Source organism: Oncorhynchus mykiss, chromosome 18 (genome assembly GCF_013265735.2).
Source record: "Oncorhynchus mykiss isolate Arlee chromosome 18, USDA_OmykA_1.1, whole genome shotgun sequence".
NCBI classification, from domain to species: Eukaryota; Metazoa; Chordata; class Actinopteri; order Salmoniformes; family Salmonidae; genus Oncorhynchus; species Oncorhynchus mykiss.
Genome location: NC_048582.1, coordinates 38,920,595 through 38,943,231, shown reverse-complemented (window position 1 = coordinate 38,943,231; position 22,637 = coordinate 38,920,595). Strand labels below are relative to the sequence as shown.

Sequence of the window (22,637 nt, the reverse complement as noted above, 5' to 3'; positions counted from 1 at the left end):
GTAGGCTAGTTCTGTTGTGATAATAACGTTAGTTGTGTTGTGTCAGAGTTAAGGCCTGAGCCATCCACCAAGTCAATAACTATAACGATAACTCTAATGATAAACTATAGGATACATAACTATACAACGTTGGAGGAAGGAAAGTTTGGAGGAAAGCTTCTCATGTATCGTTCAACAGCCCTACACCTGTCAATCAACTGATCAAGGCATCCTAACGCACATCTTCTCTAACACACAGATACTGAGATACTGGTTCAGACCGTTCAGTGCTTTCAGGGTGTATTCATTGTCATAGTGACAACTGCAAATAATACTTAAATGTACATGTAGGCCTAATGAAAATATAGTAACTCGTATTTAAATGTAGCAATTCAACAACAAACGCCCATTAGCCAGCGCATCTTTTACAGCATGTATTGGCCTCGTTGCTCAAGTGGTTTGCAAGTGATTTCCGACATGCATTTTCTATGCTGTAGGCCTGTTATACGTTCAGCAATTAGCAAGAGCAAGCCTGCTTCTTTCCCCGAATAGGCTGTTAGGCCTAGTATTAAAACATATTTTAATAAATGTCCTATATCGTTTGTAGCCGATAGCTTTTCCTGGGATTTCACGAGAAGAGGAATTGCCTTTTGTGGAGAGGCTTTCGTAGTCTATCGCCTGTTGCGCACGGTAGCAGCTGGAAGAGAGAGGCTAATGATGTGACCCCGAGGGAAAAAGCGAAATATTAGCTACATATTAGGCTATTCATTAGTTAAATATTAGGACTATAAGCTAAATATTTACCTGGCAAAGTGCAAGAAAAATAAATTAACAAATTATGAAATTAAATTCCTCCAGGCTGCACTCTGTGGTCCCTGGGCACGCAAAGCTCCACTATTGATAAGGCCCACATTTTTTGACAATTATTATCAAGTGAATACACAATTATTGTTCATAGGCTGTAAACTGCAGTGATGTATTGGGTCATTTTAATAACCACGCACACATCCTGTTTTGTTTCATGATGAAAAACTGCATAGGCCTCATTATGCAACCATTTGGATCAGTTTGGGTCTTTCCTCGTTAGTTTAGAAGGTACATTAGCAGGCCACTCATGGCGAAGGTCTATTTTGTCAGGATGTAACCTGGTGTTAAGATAGGCCTACTATAGGAACATATAGGTTTCTCCTTTCCAACTCTCAGCCCGTTAATGCTGGAGCCTATTTTACATTCAGCAAGCAAGAACAAGCTTGCATCTCTCCTCCTATAGGCTAGTAGGCTAAGGAAATCGAAATAAGTGTCCATCAAGCTTTTGTAGTGTGGCTTTTCCTGGAACTCCACAAGATCTAAAAGGAATAACCATGGCAGCCGGGGAGGCCAGGTGCATAATTGCACTACAGAACAATGAAGACAGACAGGCTGGGAGATGTAACATGTAGCCTATGTTAGAAGCGTATGCATATTAGCTCATTATTCATAAACTCAATGTTAGGCTTCATACCACAGTGAATATTTCCAGTCAATTTACAAAGAAAACAAAATTAAGTTGATCGTAGGTAGTTCACGTGAGTACAAAACTCTATGCTGTAAACTGCTCAAAAGCCTGGCGTTTTGAATGCATGTTCATTTCGAATGAACTGCATCTAGCCTGCCTGATTGGGCAACCATTTGCATCAGCAGTGGAGTACAGTACTCAAGTAAAAATACTTTAAAGTACTAATTTAAGTAGTTTTTTTGGGGGGTATCTGTACTTTACTTTACCATTTATATTTTTGACAACTTTTACTTTCATTTCACTACATTCCTAAAGAAAATAATGTACATTTTACTCCATACATTTCCCTTGACACCCGAAAGTACTCATTACATTTTGCATTCTTAGCAGGACAGGAAATTGGTCTAATTCACGCACTTATCAACAGAACAAATGGTCATCCCTACTGCCTCTGATCAGGCAACTAACTAAACACAAATGCATAGTTTTGGAGTGTGCCCCTGGTTATCCATACATTTTCAAAACAAGAAAATGGTGCCTTCTGCTTCGCTTTATTTAAGGAATTTGAAATGATTTATACTTTTACATTGACTTTTAATACTTAAGTATATTTAGAACCAAATACTTTTAGACTTTACTCACAAGTAGTATTTTACTGGGTGACTTTCACTTTCAGTTGCAGCGATGAGACAAGACTGTAACTAGTACCAATTGGATACCATGAAATTAGGAAAAAGTACATTTTTTCTTTATCCTTTTTATAGTTAAGGAAACTAAGCAGCACATTCTCCCATAAAAAAATTAAGTCATCAAGAATATTAACAATTATGAATATCACTATGAATATCTTTCCATAATTTCTATACATGTAGACAACGCCAAAATAAATGCAAAACAGTTTCTGGACGCTCAACACAAAAAGTACAGTTAATATTAATGTATTTGTTTTGTTTCTTTAGGTAATGATTCACAGGGTAATATTTATGGATCATTCTGTAAGAAACCTCTTTGACCTTGTTAACAAGCAGGTATTTGTGTGGTAATAACCAGACATTTTCCAACAAATATCATTGATGAATGTATTCCAGTAAGTTGTGAAATAAGGAATGGAAACAATGGCCCTTTGAAATAAAGTATTATAGATCTGTTGTTCTGAGGGAGCAAGGAGAAACACATTTCTCCTATTGGAGTGTCAACTGGACTAAACGAGGGAAGGTCAAGAAGGTGAAGTCTGATTACACCTCTAAACAACATGAGAGTTCCAGATGGAATAGCATCAAAGACTATGGTGAACTCTCTAGGTGTAACAGGGATATTGTTTTTATATAAAAAATATCCTTATTGTTCCAAATGAAATACCTATGCAGGGGGAAAATTTGGTTTATATATTAACGACCACGCTAAGAATACTTCTCTATGAAAAGCAGGTCATTTTGTAGGAATCTTATCAATGTTATAGTTACAAAGTAACATAAAAATGAAACCACCAAAACGGGAGAAGATATAACGAGGGATGAAATTCCAAATTGATGTTGGATTCTTTAAGAAGTGTTTAGCCCAATTCATCTTAAAAGTATTATTCAAAGTTGGAAAACCTATAAAATTGTGACCACCATATTCTTATGTGTTCATAACGACAGATTTCCTAATATAATGTGTATGACTTTTCCAGATGAAGTTGAAAAGCATCTGGTCAACCGCTTTACCTATTTTGTTGTCAAGATGTGGGGACTGGGCTACATAAGTAAGTCTGGAGATACCTTCAGCTTTAGAACGCAATACTACCTACTTTACCTTTCAAGGATAAATCCCTCTGCAAACAACCAATGATTCAACTTCTTTTCTTTTTTTTCAATAACAGGTATGAAATTGAATGAGCATCTTCCCTGTTGATCCTTAGATATGGTAAACCCAAGGTATGCTATTTATTCCTTGACTGGAATATTGCATATAGAAGGTATCACACAGTCTTTAACAGCAAACCATTCACACTTATTAAAGTTTAGGCAAAGACAAGAAAATATTTATCACATCGACTGCTCTAGAAATCTGGTCAGCATCTTTCAAAAAGAGGATTGTGTCATCTGCAAGCTGACTTATGATAATATCTGTCAGCATTAGAGATCCCTTTTATATCGCTGGATTTAACAAAACTTGTAAGAAGTTGGGTTTGCAAGCAGGAAGAGGTAAGGTGAACTTGGGCAACCTTGCCTAATTCCTATTTTCAAATCAAATCTAGGATAAGTGCCATGCTTTAATTTAATGGAACTGTTCCCATTCATATAAAGTTTTAATAGTACTACAAAATAATTCCCCAACAGTAGGCGAAGTTATGAGGGTGAAAGGCACCAAATTATTACGGTGAGGCACATGGGCTTCTAACAGCTTACTACACAAAGTACACTTAGTATTACGTTCTTAGCTACAGTATACATATCTCCCTGGCATGTTACATCCTTTATGCCTCAGCATATAAGACATTTTTGGACGCACCTTGTTGTGCTGTGCTCACTTGAACTGGAAGGTGGCTCGGCTGTTCTTGTGGGCCATGTTTGTCATCAAACTTTGGCATCAAAGTCTGGCATTCTCTGGATTTATGATGCTTTCAGAACAACTGGGAACTCAGAAAAAAACAAGGTCAAATCACAACGTCAGTGTTCTTCAAGTCGGAGCTCTAGAAAGAGACCCGATATCCCAAGTTGTAATTCCCGAATTTTAATGACCGTTCAAAGCAAATTTTCCCAGTCGAAGCTAATTTTTTTTCAGAGTTATTTTTTTTTCAGAACTCATTGAAGTCTGAGATTTCCCAGTTCTGAGTTTCCAGTTGTTTTGAACGAGGCATAAATCATGCTGGATTGACAGCATGGCCAATGTATTCAACTTTTTCTGGCCCATGGTGTTGAATGTTTATCTTTTTAAACTTGGACAAGAAACCTTTAAACACAGACCTGGACCACACACCCATTCCACTGAATAGCAGGCTAGTGATTGCTTTGCAACGCTTGCAGTTAGCCACTGATTCCTTCCAAACCACTCATTGTTGAATTTGTGATTTCCAACTTCCTGTGTAATGTTTATGTCCAATGGCCGATGAGCACCAATATGTTTTCTTTATACTTTCTCTTCATATGGATTGAAAAGGATTTGCCAGTAGATTGTCGACGTGATGCATGATGACAACTGCTTGTCTAGTTTGCTAGCTAAGATTTTGAAAGTATGATGTTGACATGATCAGACCAATCAAAGCTATGGTAACATGATTTGACTTAATTTTATCTGTGGCAAATGACCTTGAGCCTTCTTGGATGGGCAATTCTAATGTAACTCTATGTCCGCACCCGAGGGGCTTGAATTTTTTAGCTCTACCCGTAGATTTTGCGGTGATGTAGTATCCCCATGAGTGACCGAACCCTAAGCCAATCCCGGTGCAACTAGAGAGCATTACCAACCCATACGCTCCGATTTTTTTTGCTGGCTGCCCCACCACTACAGAAAAAACTGAGCTAGGCTGAAACACCTGCATTTTGGAGCTGCCTTACTCAAGGAAACAAAAAAGAGACCATGTTTGTATGCGGCTTTAATAACTCAATTATGATTTTTTTCCCCTTGTTTGGAAACTGATATGTGACACGTATTAATGCCAAAATAACAAACAACAACAAAAAAACATATATACAGTACCAGTCAAAGGTTTGGACACACCTACTCATTCAACTCATGTAGTAACCAAAATAGTGCTAAACAAATCAAAATATATTTTATATTTGAGATTCTTCAAAGTAGCCACCCTTTGCCTTGATGACAGCTTTGCAAACTCTTTTTTTGCTAAACAGGTCACCACTGTTAATAGCACAGATAGAACAATCGTTGGTAATATGGTGTATTTTGTCACAATGTATCAGGGGGGATAGGATCTCTGTGATACAGAAGACATGGGCTGTGTTCATTCGCAGATATAGGCTATCATCAACAGTTCATGGTATTGGCTTCAGTTTGTACAACGTTTGAAAGACGTTTGACTGCGCAATCTGAAGTGATTTATAGCCTATGGTGGGTCAATTAATGAAGTCAATTGAGAGAAAAATTGCTATTCAGCCCGGCATAAGTCGTGTAACACTTAACTGTGACAATGTGTTGAATTCACCCTACGGTCTTTGTAAGCCTACTCAGAATTTGAATGATATTCCTATGGGCATAAAACAAATTACGAGCCTGAAATAGCTGTTCACTGCAAACTTCAATGGCTTTCCTTTGTATTTCCAGTTTATCCAAAGGTGATTCTGTATAGGTAATGTGTAATCTGTACTCTCCCATCACACGCACACACACACACACACACGGACTTGTGAGCTGGTCATATATTTTTTTTTATTATGCCAGCATCCAAAACGTGCACTGTGCACCCACCAACTTTCCTTCAATTCGAATGGCTGAAACAATCTCACGGAGAAAGCATCCGAGCGAGTGAAACAGCGCCCCTGTGTCTTACCATATGTAGCCCATGTATCTGATGCTGACTGGCCAAAAAGAGTATGGCCTTCACTCGCTCGGATGCTTTCTCCGTGAGATCGTTTCAGCCATGCGAATTGAAGGAAAGTTGGCGGGTGCACAGTGCACTGTTCGGATGCTGGAATTATTTTGGATGAACGCGCAAAGGATGACCTGTAACGATCGTCGTATGAAGGAGAAGGAGAGGAGGACCAAGGTGCAGCGTGGTAAGTGTTCATCTTGTTTTAATAAGAAACACTGAACACTGAACAAAACAATAAAACGACAAAACGAACAGTCCTGAACGGTGAAACAAAACACAGAACAGAAAATAAGCACCCACCACTCAAAAGTGAAACCAGGCTACCTAAGTATGGTTCTCGATCAGGGACAACGATTGACAGCTGCCTCTGATTGAGAACCATACCAGGCCAGACACAGAAATCCCAAATCATAGAAAAAAGAACATAGACAACCCACCCAACTCACGCCCTGACCATACTTAAAACAAAGACACAACAAAAGATCTAAGGTCAGAACGTGACTTAACCTATTCTTTGAAGTGATTTGACAATCAGATGAAAACGTCACTGCTGGTTGAGTTCGTGGAACATTAAAAGGCAATACATTCTTACAGAGAAATTGCATCTTTACTATAAAACCCATGGGGGCCTCAGACTGGCCTCTGCCTGGGGCCTCCAAATCATGAACTCCACCCACCGCTGTACACACACACACACACACACACACACACACACACACACAGTAATGTACAGCTAACCTTGTGGAGACCCACAATTCAGTCCCATTCAAAATCCTATTTTTCCTAACCCTAAACCATACTCTTACTCTAACCTTAACCCAAAAAACCTAACCTTAACCCTAAACCTAACACTAGCTCCTAACCCTAAACCTAATTCTAACCCTAACACTAATTCTAACCTTAACCCTAAACCCCCTAGAAATAGCATTTGATCTCGTGGGAGCCAACAAAATGTCCCCAGTTGGTCCAATTTTTGTTTGGTACTATTCTTGTGGAGACTTCTGGTCCACACACTACACACAGTTCACACACACGCAAAACATCGTAACACCCATTAACACCATTACACACACATACATACGCACACACACACACACACACACACACACACACACACACACACACACACACACACACACACACACACACACACACACACACACACACACACTTGGAACTGCTACATTTCTTATGGCTTTAAATAAGCAGAGCTTTGGATTAAAACACAATAGCAGGGGGCATTACCAAGATACTGAGTATGTCAGTCTCCAGTCATGCTATTCGTTCTCTACTCCAGTGTGCAAACAGGATTTCATCTCAATATAGTTTAGCCATGTTGATCTTTTCAACTCTAAAAGTTCCTGACATCAGTGGTAGGTGTGTTTGAGTGTGTGATTGTGTGTGTGTGATTGTGTTTGTGTGTGTGTATGTGATTGTGTGTGTTTTGTGTGTGTGATTGTGTGTGCCAGACATCTGACCACAAACATTAAGCACACACAGGTTTACCTCTAGGATTTATTCATTAGTTGTGGAACAATGACGTTAGTCAGCAACCCCCAGGCATCGATCCAATAACAAATGGTATCTCAGGTATGAACAATCTCTTCAGATTCATTAGTGCATTGCTTAGCAAAAAGAAAATGTCATTATTGTCATTATTACCATTAAATCGTTGATTTTGTGGTAAATATGGGTAACATATTTACACTAATAATAATAGTAACAACAATAAGAATTATATAATGATCATGATAATAATGAATAGCTTTGATCTCCGCTACTGTTGTTAGGCACAGTTCATTTTAATAAGCTCAAAGACAGGTTCTAAGAGAGCGCCTTAACAGAAGAAGAAAGAAATGGAGAAAGAGTGAAAAACGAGGCCTGCAAAGAGAAGAGACAGGTGGAACAAGTCTGCCCCACATTACATTAACGGGGATTTGAGAGACAAACCAAGACAAATGATCAATAAAGTTCAAAAGGTAGGATTTACCGGGGGTGGGAAGCAAGAGGAGAAACAAGTGAAGGCAATAAAAGGAGCTTGAGGAAATCAATGAATCTCACTTGAGCTACGGAAAAACCACAATCGTCCTCAACTCCAATAACATTCACGGTCTAGTCAAGACATGGCTCTCCGAAAGGAGACCTCAATTTAGCAGAGTAGTATAATGAGGAAAAACAACAGATGATAATATTTAATTGACAACATAAAATGTGATACAATTCTTATAGCTACCCCTTTCACCTCTCTCTCTCTCTCTCTCTCTCTCTCTCTCTCTCCCTCTCTCTCTCTCTCTTAATCAACCTCTCACACCAAATCAGAATAGGCCTACTATATTTTACACTATAGAGTTAATAAAACTACACCACTACACTATTCTACCTATTATGATTACAGAACAAGCTACAAATATTATTTTGTTATAGTTTTCCCTCCAGCAGGAGCCAGTCCTGTTTGCTAATGCGTTCATATATTTGACTCTATACTATATTATAGGCTGTCCATCGCTGTCCTGGGTCCCAAACAAACGAACGCTACCACTCATCACATGTGTATGTGCATCTGCTACATAAAAAAAACAATATAGATATTAAAAAACATTTGATCAAGTTTTCTGGTCGCATGAAAAGATCTGGAATTCGGAAAAACAACCACATCATACTAGGAAAACAATTGGAATGCAATTCAATGTCTCAAATTGAAATGAATGTACATTGATCAGGAATTAGTTCACTATTTGTAGGCAGATATTGCAAGACTTTGTTATAAGTCGTTCTTCTATCCCCCAAGTCCGGAATTGCTATCGGTTCGCTAGAAAAAATGAGCATGTCATGACACAAAAGGCAAAGTTCAACCTCGAGGGAGAGCAATCAGACTCACGACAAAAGCACTAGGTGGTGCTACAGAGACCCATTGGTCATGTTTTGCTCTCGTTTAGACCTTCATTCACTAAGAGACGCTATTGTGAAATTCACTGAGTATACAAAGCATTAAGAATATCTGCTCTTTCCATGACATAGACTGACCAGGTGAAAACGATGATCCTTTATTGATGTCACTCGTTAAATCCACTTCAATCAGTGTAGATGAAGGGGAGGAGACAGGTTAAAGAAGGATTTTTAAGCCTTGAGATAATTGAGGCACGGATTGTGTACGTGTGCCATTCAGAGGTTGAATGGGCAAGACAAAAGACGTACTGTAAGTGCCTTTGAACAGGGGTATGGTAGCAGGGTTATCCCACGCTCAACAGTTTCCTGTGTGTATCAAGAATGGTCCACCACCCAAAGGACATCCAGCCAACTAGACCCAACTGTGGGAAGCGTTGGAGTCAACATGGTTCAGCATCCCTGTGGAACACTTTCGACACCTTGTAGAGTCCATGCCCCGACAAATTGAGGGGGGAGGAGGGGTTTCTAATGTTTGGTACACTCAATGTTGATTTCTGTGCTTTATATTAGACATTGTTAAACTCTTATCAGCCTCTCACTTTCTTTCTCACACATCCTCTATGGTTTTATTATATATTCATATATAGTTGCATTTACTTACATTATTATAATACAGATGTTTATAAACATAGATAATGATAATGGTCACAATCTTTCTTTTGATATTAGTAGTAGAAATAGTAGTAATTGTAGTTATAGCAGGACTGTGGCAGCTGGTTTGTGTGTGTGTGTGTGTGTGCGTGTGTGTTGCATTTAGTATAAGGATACCAATAAACATCAGAATAGAATGTAAACATGTTGTGCATTAGGTAGGCTACATAGGCAGCATGTATTATATATACCGAGTCACAGTCAGAAGGAGAAAAGTAAACATTTCAAAACAAACACAGTCTTTACTTCATCAATCTACTCCATTGCTGTATGGGAAGCTCTTTTGGTAACTATGAATAGAAGGAAGATACTCTACTGGTAAGCAGCCATGTGCTACAGAATATGAACACTCAAGCTAATTAGCAATCAAAGGAGGATCATATGTCTCATGGAATCTGCAAATAGGCTCTCATTCTTCGTAGTAAAATGGGTGCTTTTTTTTTATATTCTCAGAAATAAATATTTCTAAATGTTGGAAAGTTCTGGATTTTCTTTGTTACCATGGCATTTTAGTCAAAAACATGAAACAACAATTCAAGTGTTTTTTTATGGATGCTGAAGCCTATGACCTGGACATTTATACACACACACACACACACACACAAAAGATGCTAGCTAGAACCTAAAGGTTTTTTTCAGCTGTCCTCATTGGAGAAAAAACCCTTTTTCTTTCCAGGTAGAACCCTTTTGGTTCCAGCTAGACCCCTTTTAGAATCCATGTCGAACCCTTTTCACAGAGGATTTTACATGGAACCAAAAAAGGGTTCTACCTGGAACCAAAATGGGTTGTCCTATGGGGAAAGCCGAAGAACAATTTTGGAACCCTTGGGGAATCTGAGATGTTACAGTATGTGCAGATAAGTCACAGAACCCTCTTGAATGATCTTCAGATGTCTCAGATTTCCGTCTTCGTACTCACAATTCTTGCCTCTCAAATACAAACGATGAATGAAATGATAGAACTAATCATACAGGAATACACATCTCATGAAAGACAAACATGGTTAAGATTTCAACATTTGTTTTTCCAGGACTTAGAGAAAGAAAAATGTCTATACAGTTTAAGTATAAATCTCTATGCATATACAATTTGTTCTTGATTCTTGTGTGTGTTAGTGCTTGAAATGCGAAATTCTTTTTCTTCTGAAACAGCATCACCCTTTCTTATTAAACCCCCCCCTCCTCCCTCTTTTTCTTATTGTGTAAATGATGATCATATCCCTCCCTCTCTCTCTCTCCCTCTTTTAAAATATCTGTCTTCATTTTAAGCACAGCATCAATTGTGAATCATCCTCCACCCATCTCGTTTTCTTTCCTTCGTTTATTCCCTTCTTTCTCTTGATCTCCTAAATATCCTTCCTTTCTCCCCTCTTCCATCTCTCCTCCCACACTTCTGTGTGTGCACGTATGTGTGCATGTGTGTGTGTGTGTGCGTTTGCATCTGTCTCTGTGTGTTGGACGTACGACAGAGCCAACCCCTGCTCTGTCTATCCCCCCCTCCCCTCCCTCCCTCCCTCATCCCTCACTCCCCCCTTCTAGCACGGCGAGGCACTCATGTGCATGTGTTGGTGGTATCGGGGAGGGGGCTGGGCAGAGGGAGGCATGGCCATGGGCATGGACTGGGGAGGGGGCCCGCTGGGGTGGGAGGACATGGTGTGGTGGCTGGAGTGGAGGGGGTGGGAGGACATGGAGTGGTGGGGGTAGGAGGAGGAGGAGGAGGACGGCTGGTAGCTGGCGCCCGAGGAGGGGCCAGAGGACGGGGCCTGCTGCTGCTGCATGGAGCTGCCCTTGGGCGGCGGGGGCGTCTGGTTCAGCTGGATGGAGATGTCGCTGGAGACTTCAGACGCGCTGCGGCCCCTCTTTGGAGGAGGCCACGACTCGGGATGAAGGTATTGGCCACTGTAGTCGCTGCACTCGGACAGGCGGGGGCGGTAGAGGGATGGGTGGGGCCGGTACATCTCCTCCTCGGCGTAGCGCTTCATGAAGAGATACACTGACATCACCCCAGCCCCCTGGGAGAGAGCAGCGCAAGCACACTATGAGATACCATGACTCATATTAACGCATGACATGAAACTGAAACAACATCATAAAGAAGTCATAAGTGACACATTGGGCCATCATACATACATCGGGCACACTCTAAACCACAGCAAAAAGAAGTCTAACTAAAAATAAATCATATTATATAAAAATGACATACAGTACTGGGCCATGAAATACAATAAATACTGGAACATTTAAAGGTCCAATGCAGCCATTTTTATCTCAATATCAAATAGTTTGTGGGTAACAATTAAGTACCTTACTGTGATTGTTTTCAATGCAAATGTTTAAAAAAGAAAGAACAATTGCTTCAAAGCAAAGAGCCATTTCTCAAGCAACAATTTTGCTAGGACTGTCTGGGAGTGGTCTGAGTGCCGAGGGGAAAAGTGAAAACAACTTTCTTTCTGATTGGTATATTAACTAATTTGTCACCTAATTTATCACCAGGCAGGCCAAAACTCCATCCCACCCAAACAGGAAGACATTTCATGAGTTCTTTTCATACAGCCTTTACAGTAAAATGGCATTGTAATAATTTTCACAATTTCACAGTATTATTCCAACCTCACAGTTTAGAAATATATATAAAACACAGGAAAATCTCGTTTTTGACTGCACTGGGCCTTTAATAAAGCACAATACCCCCTCAATACAACACGATGTAATATCGCTTCCTGAAAGATCTACAAAAAAAATTTTTGAATCAATATAAAATATGAAACATTTTAATAATATGATGCACAAACCTCTTAGTGTCTTAGCAACCTACCCTGCAATGCACTGAAGAGACAATAATGCTCAGGCTCAACCAAACCGCTCCTCCGTGTAATAACTCATTATCAAAAATGCATTCATGTTGCGCCAAGCATTTACACCTCATCCACTATTCATCGCTGACATCTTGATACAACATCCTTGAAACTTGAGCACATCGGCGCTGGCGCTAAGCGCTATTCCCTCTCCTCTTCCTCCTGCCGCCGCAGAGGGGCTGGAGAAAAAAAAAAGCCCTCTAGCGAACTGTATATTCATGTGACGACAGCAGCGTTTTAAGCTGCCGCTGTGACAGAGCTGTCACCCTAAAGTGTGCGCTATTAACATTTATGAATGTTGACGCAAGGTGGTTGGGGGGGGGGGGGGGGGGGGGGGGGGGGGGGGGGGGTCCTAACAATGAAGTACTGCGCTAGACGTTGGTTAGCAGTTAGCAGAGGTTAGTAGTTAGTGGTCGTGCGCTACGCTAGCAGGCCACTGGTGTGCTGACCTCTTTGAGGAGGAAGGAGCTGGCAGCGAAGGCGAAGGACCAGCCGTAGTGGTAGTGGAAGAAGTGCTCGGGCTCACGTGGCCGGTTCATCACCTCGTCGTTGATGCTGCTGATGTAGAGGACCAGGCCCACCACCAGGCTCAGCCCTGAGAAGGGGGAGAGGAGGGTGATGGAGAGAAAAAGAGAGGGAGGGAAAGGGGGGGGAGCAGAGGCGGGCCAGTGGAGGGTGAGAGAGGAAGAGGAGAGAGGGAGAATGGAGAGAAGGAGTGTACAGGGTTGGGAAGATTATATGAAACAGTGAGTGACAGAGAAAGGGTATTGTAAATTAGAATGCGAGAGGGAGAAAAGGGTAGAGGGAAGAGAGAGGAAGGGAGGAGGGAAGGGACAAATGCCAGTGGCAAGAGTGGATGGGGGAATGGGTCAGAGAGTGTGAACGTGAAGGGGAGGGTGGGTGGTAGGGAGAGCGAGAGAGAGATTTGGAGACAGGGGGATACACAGTGGGCAAGATGGAGGGAGAGAGTTGGAATGTTCATATGAGTACATCTCTGACTGCTTGTTGCCTTGGCATCCAAATAGATCCTCTTGACATAAAGGGCGAGACAGCTGGAAAGTGGGACAGTATGTGGCCTATAGTCACACCGCTGGAATGGGATTAAAAACACCATATTTTGAGCCAAAGTCAATAGTCTACTCAAAGGGCATAGGATACAGACAGGAGCTTTGAGGACAACCCATTGTTATTGTTCTTTTATGAGAACATTATTTTACAAAAACAAGAATCATACATTCTAGATGGTAAAATCTGATTACGATACACTGCAAATGACCAACCATTGCTACTACTACTACAACCACCACGATTGTATTACACTAGACTAGCTAAATTAGTGTCACCACTGCAAAAAAAATATCATAGTTTCTCAAATGTTTTCTCAGTTAGCCTTCCAAAAGCCACCATTTTTGCTACGTGTTTCTGCCTTCACACGGAAAAGAGCTCGTATGGCCAAACATTTGAGCACATTTACCCTGACTCATTAAAAAGCAACAAGAAAACAACTGAATAATGTCCTCAAAACTTCCTCTTGAAGCACATGTTAACGATTCATTATTTGGAATAAATTAGCCTCATTGTACTAAATGGAAACCAAATCCCAACCACTGCCTGCGAATCTGCGATAAACAAGGACAACAGACAAGAGCAGTGGTGGAAGAGAAAGAAAACCTAATTAAAGGACGTGTCTGTGCTTTTCCCCAGCCGGCCAGCCTCAGCTGCTGCTGTCTCTGACCCTGAAATCCTCCTCCACCATTAACCAGCACAACAGCCCCACTGCATAATCAACCCTGACCAGCACCACAACAACAACAACAGCAGGAGGAGATTCAGGCAGCAGGCTCGAGCAGGCAGCAGTAGCAGCAGCAGCAGCAGATGCAGCGGTCAAAGCTCTTGGGAACCAGTGACCTGGCTTCCCCTTACTGGGTCAGCAGGGGGAGCTGTGTGGCTAGCTGCTGCTAGCTCCTCGCCTCGCCTGCTTCCCTCTCAGCAGCAGTCAGCCGTTCTGCGTGGGCGTGCTAGAAAACACTGTCCCTCTCTGAAGAAAGGCAGGCTGCACCGGGAGCCAGTTTGAAGCGTCGTCCATTCTGTTTCTTCAGAATGGTTTGGGTTAGGAAAAGGTGTATGGAGAGCTGATCCTGAATCAGGATGTGAAAACGTTTTGTTTGCGAGGACTTTTTTAGTCATTTGTGTTGTGAAATTATGATGAAATGTAATTCCATGGCAACCACATTTTTATAGAACAGACATTGAGAACAATGTAATGCAGAAAAACTAGAGAGCTGTCAGTTTGTTGAAATGGTTTCAGAATAACAGAATATTTTCTCAAGTCCAGTGGATTTCTCAAGTCGTTTTTTGAGACCCATTACCTGAAGCTGTTGTGGTTTTACAATATTTTAAGTTTTATTTGTAAAAAAAAAAAAAATCTCAGCTCACAGCCCAGGAAATTTCAAGTTGTATAAGTTGTATGTACAGGATACACATGGTCTACACCGTCCAACGAAAGGCTTACTTGCAGGTTCCTTCTCGACAATGCAACGACAATAAGAAATAATAAAAGATAAGAATACGAACATAAAGTAAATGGCTCAGTAGAAAAATAATAAACAGAAAATACCTTTCATCGAGTTAACTACTAGAAAAGCACAATGTATTCAATTTGCGCCTGAAACAGTGCAATCGTTCACTGCTGCAGGTCAGTGACATGTAATAAGGACAAGATGGGCACATAACTGCTCTGTCAGCAGCGTCTCATGCTAGGCTAGCATCTGTGAGCAAGACATGCAATACCCCCAAATAGAAAATGATGTAATCTTATAAACAACTGAGGATCAGGATAAACTGTTAGCCAAGCCACTAAATCAGAAACCAATCACGAGGGTTCCAGACCCAGATCACACAGAACCTAATTTAGATACCATTGGCAGCTTTCATCAACCAAGAAGCATCTTGAACACTGAACATCATTAAAACAACAGCCAATTGGAAACGTTTATGTGGCTCCTTACCTGAGAGGATGAAGAAGATTCCAGAGATGAAGGCTAGGATGGTGCGCTGGGGCCGGATGTGTCCGATGTTACTGATGACGAAGGCGGTGAAGACGAAAAGCAGCGAAACCATGGGGAACGGTGTGGCCGTCCGTACCATCTCTGATGAGGGAAACCGGTCAAGAGAAATACAGAAGAAGAGGGAAAGATATATTGAGATAAGGAGGGAGAGTTAAGTTCAACACTCCAGAAAAATATGATTTAGAAAAAACATGAAACATTTCTTACATCGTTTTAATCCAAGTTTCAGTGTCCCACTGGGATAATGAAGTGAAAAAAGCTTTATGTGTCCTCTATTGATGAATAATTAAGTTAATAAATACAATACCAGTCAAAAGTTTGGACACACCTACTCATTCAAGAGTTTTTCTTTATATTTACTATTTTCTACATTGTAGAATAATAGTGAAGACATCAAAACTATGAAATAACACATATGGAATCATGTAGTAACCAAAAAGAAGAAAAAAAGACTCAACACACTATTTGGGCTATACGGGCTATTTGACCAAGAAGGAGAGTGACGGAGTGCTGCATCAGATGACCTGGCCTTCACAATCACCTGACCTCAACCCAAGTGAGATGGTTTGGGATGAGTTGGACCGCAGAGTGAAAGAAAAGCAGTCAAGAAGTGCTCCGAATATGTAGGAACTCCTTCAAGACTGTTGGAAAAGCATTCCAGGTGAAGCTGGTTGAGAGAATGCCAAGACTGTGCAAAGCTGTCATCAAGGGAAAGGGTGGCTACTTTGAAGATCTTCAAATATAAAATATATTTGGATTTGTCTAACACTTTTCTTGTTTACTACATGATTCCATACGTGCTATTTCATAGTTTTGATTTCTTCACTATTATTCTACAAAGTAGAAAATAGTAAAAAAAAGGAAGAAAGAAAGACCCTTGAATGAGTAGGTGTTCTAAAACTTTACCGGTACTGTAAATGAATGCACAGTACATAACACATGGAGAGAAAAAACAACATGTTATATACGTGTACGAACGATTTGTAACTGTTGTGTTTTAGCTGTTTTACGCAAACCAATAACTAAGGCTACGTGTCTTTTTTTTTACGTCTGTCTGCTTGCGCTGCAATTATTTGTTACCTTGTCTATTTGTCTATTCAGTAGTGCTATGTTACTTGTATTGTAGTCTGACACTTTTTCTTCTAACAGGGTTTTCCTATTACACTTTGCTATCCGTGCTGCCTACTTTGTTTCTCGTGCTATTGCCTGTTCCTACAACGTTTTGCGCTGTTGCCATAGATCTCCTGTCATGTAGTGTTGCGGTGGTCTCTGTTGTCGTGATGTGCGTCGTCTCTGCCTATTTTGTGCCTCGTGCTGTTGTTGTCTGCGCTTAACAGTGTTTGTGCCATGTTGAGCTGTTGCCATGTTGAGCTGTTGCCATAGGTGTCGTATGATGGTATCTCTCCTGCTTTATTTCCACTGTCTGTCTGCTGATGTTTCTGTGCTGTTGCCAAGTGTCTGCCAGGCGTTCATTGTAAATGATAATTTGCTTTTAATTGACCTGCCTTGGAAGGTTAAAGAAAAATAAAAGGACAATGAAAAACGTCACGAGTGAACACTTGAATTATACAGAAGAAGAAAAATCTTCCTTCACTTCCTTTCTTACATGACTATAAAGTCTTTATGGAGTAGTCACAGAGGTTGACTTGAACTGAGGTTGGGAGCAATTTTGTACCGACATAAATACTTTATGTAATACTAGCCCCCACCATTCTAAATTCAATTGTTTTACTTGTCAATCACGAAGAAAGGAAATCATACAAAATAAGGATCAAGTAACATTTCCCAAGAACACATTTCCTGCATCAGTTTATCATTCCCTACAGGTTGTTATGCCTGCAGCCAGCTGTACAAAACAATACTCTGTAGTAATGATAATGTCCTTTGTCGTAGCGTGTCAGGTCCCATTGTGGTCTATATAGTCCACTTTTGGGCCACAATGTTCTACGCCTTACAAGGTTTTCCCAAGTTTCCATATCTTGAATAATTTAAATAGTTGATAAATAAAGAAAAGGGAACTTCAGCAGTGTTCAACACAGGTTTTAAATGAATGAGGTTGGGAGCAATTTTGTACCGACATAAATACTTTATGTAATACTAGCCCCCACCATTCTAAATTCAATTGTTTTACTTGTCAATCACGAAGAAAGGAAATCATACAAAATAAGGATCAAGTAACATTTCCCAAGAACACATTTCCTGCATCAGTTTATCATTCCCTACAGGTTGTTATGCCTGCAGCCAGCTGTACAAAACAATACTCTGTAGTAATGATAATGTCCTTTGTCGTAGCGTGTCAGGTCCCATTGTGGTCTATATAGTCCACTTTTGGGCCACAATGTTCTACGCCTTACAAGGTTTTCCCAAGTTTCCATATCTTGAATAATTTAAATAGTTGATAAATAAAGAAAAGGGAACTTCAGCAGTGTTCAACACAGGTTTTAAATGAATGAGGTTGGGAACCATTTTGCCTCACCATGTTTCCTGTATAGAGCCATAAGGTGCATAAAGCAATGACACAATGACATGCATGGGTTATTTTCCTGCAAGTTTATCGCTGTTGTCACTTACTTAGTATATTTGCAGTGTTTTCGGTCACGATGTCTATCTCAGCTTCAGTGGTGAAGTATTCCGATGCTACACATCTCCCCTTTTCAGGTCCTGAGAGAGAGAGAGACAGAGACAGATGAGCAGAAGAGACACTTGGGGTGGAATAGGGAGTAAGTCGTTAACCTGGAATTTGGACAGGGAGCGGGACACCTAATCAGAGTGGCACAGAGGTGAACAGTCGGCGAGGAAAGCCACATTCCACCTTGTGTACCAGGCACCAGCGCAAACAACGCCATTCTGCTGGAAGGCCACCAGTATAACTCTGGCTAAAGGAGCGCGCGCGCGTGTGTGTGTGTGTGTGTGTGTACATTCTTCCTTAAGCGATCCTTTCAACTTTAGCAGACTGATGCCTCTGAGTCATGGGTAACAATCATCGTCTTACGTTAGATAGCGCGTCGATTCCGCCTGCACTGATCTGTCCAATAAAATGTATCGTCGGACTGCAGTAACTACACGCTGGGACCACTACACGCTGCACCCAATACACACCGCAACCATTGCCATTGAGCGTACTTGTAACAGTACAACCGCGATTAGCATTATGTCACTACATGCATTATGTCCAGTGGCGGCCGGTGCCGTTTAAGATGCGGGAGGACAATTTTTGTTTTTCATGAGCATGGCCTTATTTATATTACAGCATATTGGATGACCATCATTCATATTCCACTCACCCAGTTCAGTGTAACAGTGATAGGTTTAGGCTACTACATGATACTACTACTCATGATAGATTTCCCCCTGCCCATCATGAGGTTGCTACAATCTAGCCTATGAATGAAAGTTTACAATGTAGGTGCACACAAGTCGAGAGAAGAATTTGAGGCAACAGGCATTGATAAATGGACAGGTCTACAGTTTAATTTTTTACATTTTATTTCACCTTTATTTAACCAGGTAGGCTAGTTGAGAACAAGTTCCGTTTGCAACTGCGACCTGGCCAAGATAAAGCGTAGCAATTCGACACATACAACAACACAGAGTTACACATGGAATAAACAAAACATACAGTCAATAATACAGTAGAACAAAAGAAAACAAAAAGTCTATATACAGTGAGTGCAAATGAGGTAAGTTAAGGAAACAAATAGGTCATGGTGGCGAAGTAATTACAATATAGCAATTAAACACTGGAATGGTAGATCGGCAGAAGATGAATGTGCAGGTAGAGATACTGGGGTGCAAAGGAGCAAAATAAATAAATACCAGTATGGGGATGAGATAGGTAGATAGATGGGCTATTTACAAATAGGCTAAGTACAGGTGCAGTGATCTGTAAAATGCTCTGACACCTGGTGCTTAAAGCTAGTGAGGGAGATATGAGTCTCCAGCTTCAGAGATTTTTGCAATTTGTTCCAGTCATGGGCAGCAGAGAACTGGAAGGAAAGACGACCAAAGAAGGAATTGGCTTTGGGGGTGACCAGTGAGATATACCTGCTGGAGCGCGTGCTACGAGTGGGAGCTGCTATGGTGACCAGTGAGCTGAGATAAGGCGGGGCTTTACCTAGCAGAGACTTGTAGATAACCTGTAGCCAGTGGGTTTGGCGACGAGTATGAAGCGAGGGCCAACCAACGAGAGCGTACAGGTCGCAATGGTGGGTAGTGTATGGGGCTTTGGTGACAAAACGGATGGCACTGTGATAGACTGCATACAGTTTGTTGAGTAGAGTGTTGGAGGCTATTTTATAGATGACATCACCGAAGTCGAGGATCGGTAGGATGGTCAGTTTTACGAGGGTATGTTTGGCAGTATGAGTGAAGGATGCTTTGTTGACACATTCAATACCGCTACTCTAGCCTGCATCTTGCTGATTTTGGGTGTAATTATTAGTTTAACAGTTGCAACAAGAGTTTGCATTTAAGAAAAATATTTCAACAGAATTGCCCATGATCACACATAACACAGTTCACTTTCATAGCAGCCACGTTGTATTACTTCTCGCATTTACGCGCTCTACTCCTCTCACCTTTTCTCTTCGCTTGTGGGATTCAACGCACAACACATCAGCTGTATGTGACCAGGCAAAAAAAACATTTCCAAGCCAAACCATATCATAACCCCTACTCACAGCCTACATCATCTTTACCATATTAGCTAAAGTAGCATTATTGTCAACATAGCTAATAGAACTAACACGTTACAATCATGCACTAACGTTACAGTTACAGTGTACAGTCAGTAAGCAGTTTAGCACTTACACCGGCAGGCCATGGTGGCATTAAATTAGTAAAACCAAAAGCTTACCTTGATTTGAAAAAGTTCCAGTGTTGTGTTGGATAGTCATAGCCAGCTAGCTAACATAGTATCCCTTGGTTTGAGCAGGGTGTTTGAGTAGGCTGAACTAGCTAGCTGTATTTGCTAACTAAGTAAGTGAAACTGATACCGATTTAAAATGTTTGTTTTATCTCTCTCTCTCTCTCTCTCTCTCTCTTGCTTCTTCTTCATTTTGGAAGATGGTCCTCCCCTTCCTCCTCTGAGGATCCTCCACTGATTACGTCACTACATGCACACTAGATAGTACACACTAGCTAGCTTGTACACATATCTGTCAGAGCCAGACCCCATTGAACCAAACTCTCGCATGGCACTACTTGGTAGGTGTGGTGTGTAATCAATCGTCACTACACGCCATGCCCCACCTCCCTCTCTGATATGACCTAGGTAACATTGCCTAATGAATCCTATTTCACCCTAAAATTGGTCCGTAATATGTTTGTTTTTTTGAGAGGAAGTCTTAATAGCTAATTTGTACATCTAGCTAAGATGTTTGGTGCTTGACAGGACAGTATTTCTGGAGTTTGACAATGTGTGCACAACAACTAACTTAAATTTGTCCATGGCATTAGCTTGCTAACGTTGTTCGAAGCCAGTCACTTCGTATGAAAATAATAGGAAGCTAACCTAGTCCACACATTCAATGCTGAACAAACGCCTGAAGGTACCACGTTCATCTGTACAAACAATAGAACGTAAGTATAAACACCATGGGATCACGCAGCCGTCATATCGCTCAGGAAGGAGACGCATTCTGTCTCCTAGAGATGAACGTACTTTGGTGCAAAAAGTGCAAATCAATCCCAGAACAACAGCAACAGACCTTGTGAAGATGCTGGAGGAAACAGGTACAAAAGTATCTATATCCACATTTAAACAAGTCCTATATCGACATAACCTGAAAGGCCGCTCAGCAAGGAAGCCACTGCTCCAAAACCGCCATAAAAAAAAGCCAGACAACGGTTTGCAACTGCACATGGGGACAAAGATCGTACTTTCTGGAGAAATGTCCTCTGGTCTGATGAAACAAAAATAGAACTGTTTGACCATAATGACCATTGTTATGTTTGGAAGAAAAAGGGGGAGGCTTGCAAGCCGAAGAACACCATCCCAACCGTGAAGCACGGGGTGGCAGCATCATGTTGTGTGGGTGCTTTGCTGCAGGAGTGACTGGTGCAATTAACAAAATAGATGACATCATGAGGTAGGAAAATTATGTGGATATATTGAAGCAACATCTCAAGACATCAGTCAGGAAGTTAAAGCTTGGTCGCAAATGGGTCTTCCAAATGGACAATGACCCCAAGCATACTTCCAAAGTTGTGGCAAAATGGCTTAAGGACCACAAAGTCAAGGTATTGGAGTGGCCTTCACAAAGCCATGACCTCAATCCTATAGAAAATGTGTGGGCAGAACTGAAAAAGCGTGTGTGAGCAAGTAGGCCTACAAACCTGATTCAGTTACACCAGCTCTGTCAGGAGGAATGGGCCAAAATTCACCCAACTTATTGTGGGAAGCTTGTGGAAGGCTAACCAAAATGTTTGACCCAAGTTAAACAATTTAAAGGCAATGCTACCAAATACTAATTGAGTGTATGTAAACTTCTGACCCACTGGGAATGTGATGAAGAAAATAAAGGCTGAAATGTTATTACTTTATTCGGACATTTCACATTCTTAAAATAAAGTGGTGATCGTAACTGACCTGAGACAGGGAATATTTTGCAAGGATTAAATGTCAGGAATTGTGAAAAACTGAGTTTAAATGTTTTTGGCTAAGGTGTATGTAAACTTCCGACTTCAACTGTACGTATTTAGTTGGTGCTGTATATTAACTAATATACATGGTTTCTACCTTGAAAAAGTATTTGTTAGTATAGAATTGTACAATTTATGCTCCCTGCATATAAAAACCACGAAGACCGCTGGAACCTCCGAACGCAAAATCATAATTTCTATGACTCACGCGGTGGGGGAACATATTACTTGTAGCCTACTGTATTTGTTTTATCTTTATTTAACTAGGCAAGTCAGTTTAGAACAAATTCTTATTTTCAATGACGAACAGTGGGTTAACTGCCTGTTCAGGGGCAGAACGACAGATTTGTACCTTGTCAGCTCGGGGATTTGAATTCTAACCACTAGGCTACCCTGCCGCCCTATACATTGTAAACTGGTGTGCACTTTTTTTATGGAAAAACAATGACAACATTGATTCTAAGATCAAG

General features: G+C 41.0%; 1 protein-coding gene across 2 annotated transcripts in view; it reads right to left on the bottom strand.

Annotated features, from left to right (window-relative positions):
- Nucleotides 1-9,312: 9,312 nt before the first annotated feature.
- LOC110496814 (voltage-dependent calcium channel gamma-7 subunit-like) overlaps nucleotides 9,313-22,637 on the bottom strand; it is a 31,708-nt gene continuing 18,383 nt past the window's right edge. For both annotated transcript variants that reach the window (XM_036952721.1, XM_036952720.1), the window contains 4 exons: nucleotides 18,097-18,186; nucleotides 15,466-15,606; nucleotides 12,907-13,052; nucleotides 9,313-11,614 (listed from right to left, as the gene is read on the bottom strand). In XM_036952721.1, the coding sequence (XP_036808616.1) occupies nucleotides 11,138-11,614; nucleotides 12,907-13,052; nucleotides 15,466-15,606; nucleotides 18,097-18,186 (854 nt within the window). In that variant the 3' untranslated portion in view covers nucleotides 9,313-11,137. The remainder of the gene's footprint in view (nucleotides 11,615-12,906; nucleotides 13,053-15,465; nucleotides 15,607-18,096; nucleotides 18,187-22,637) is intronic.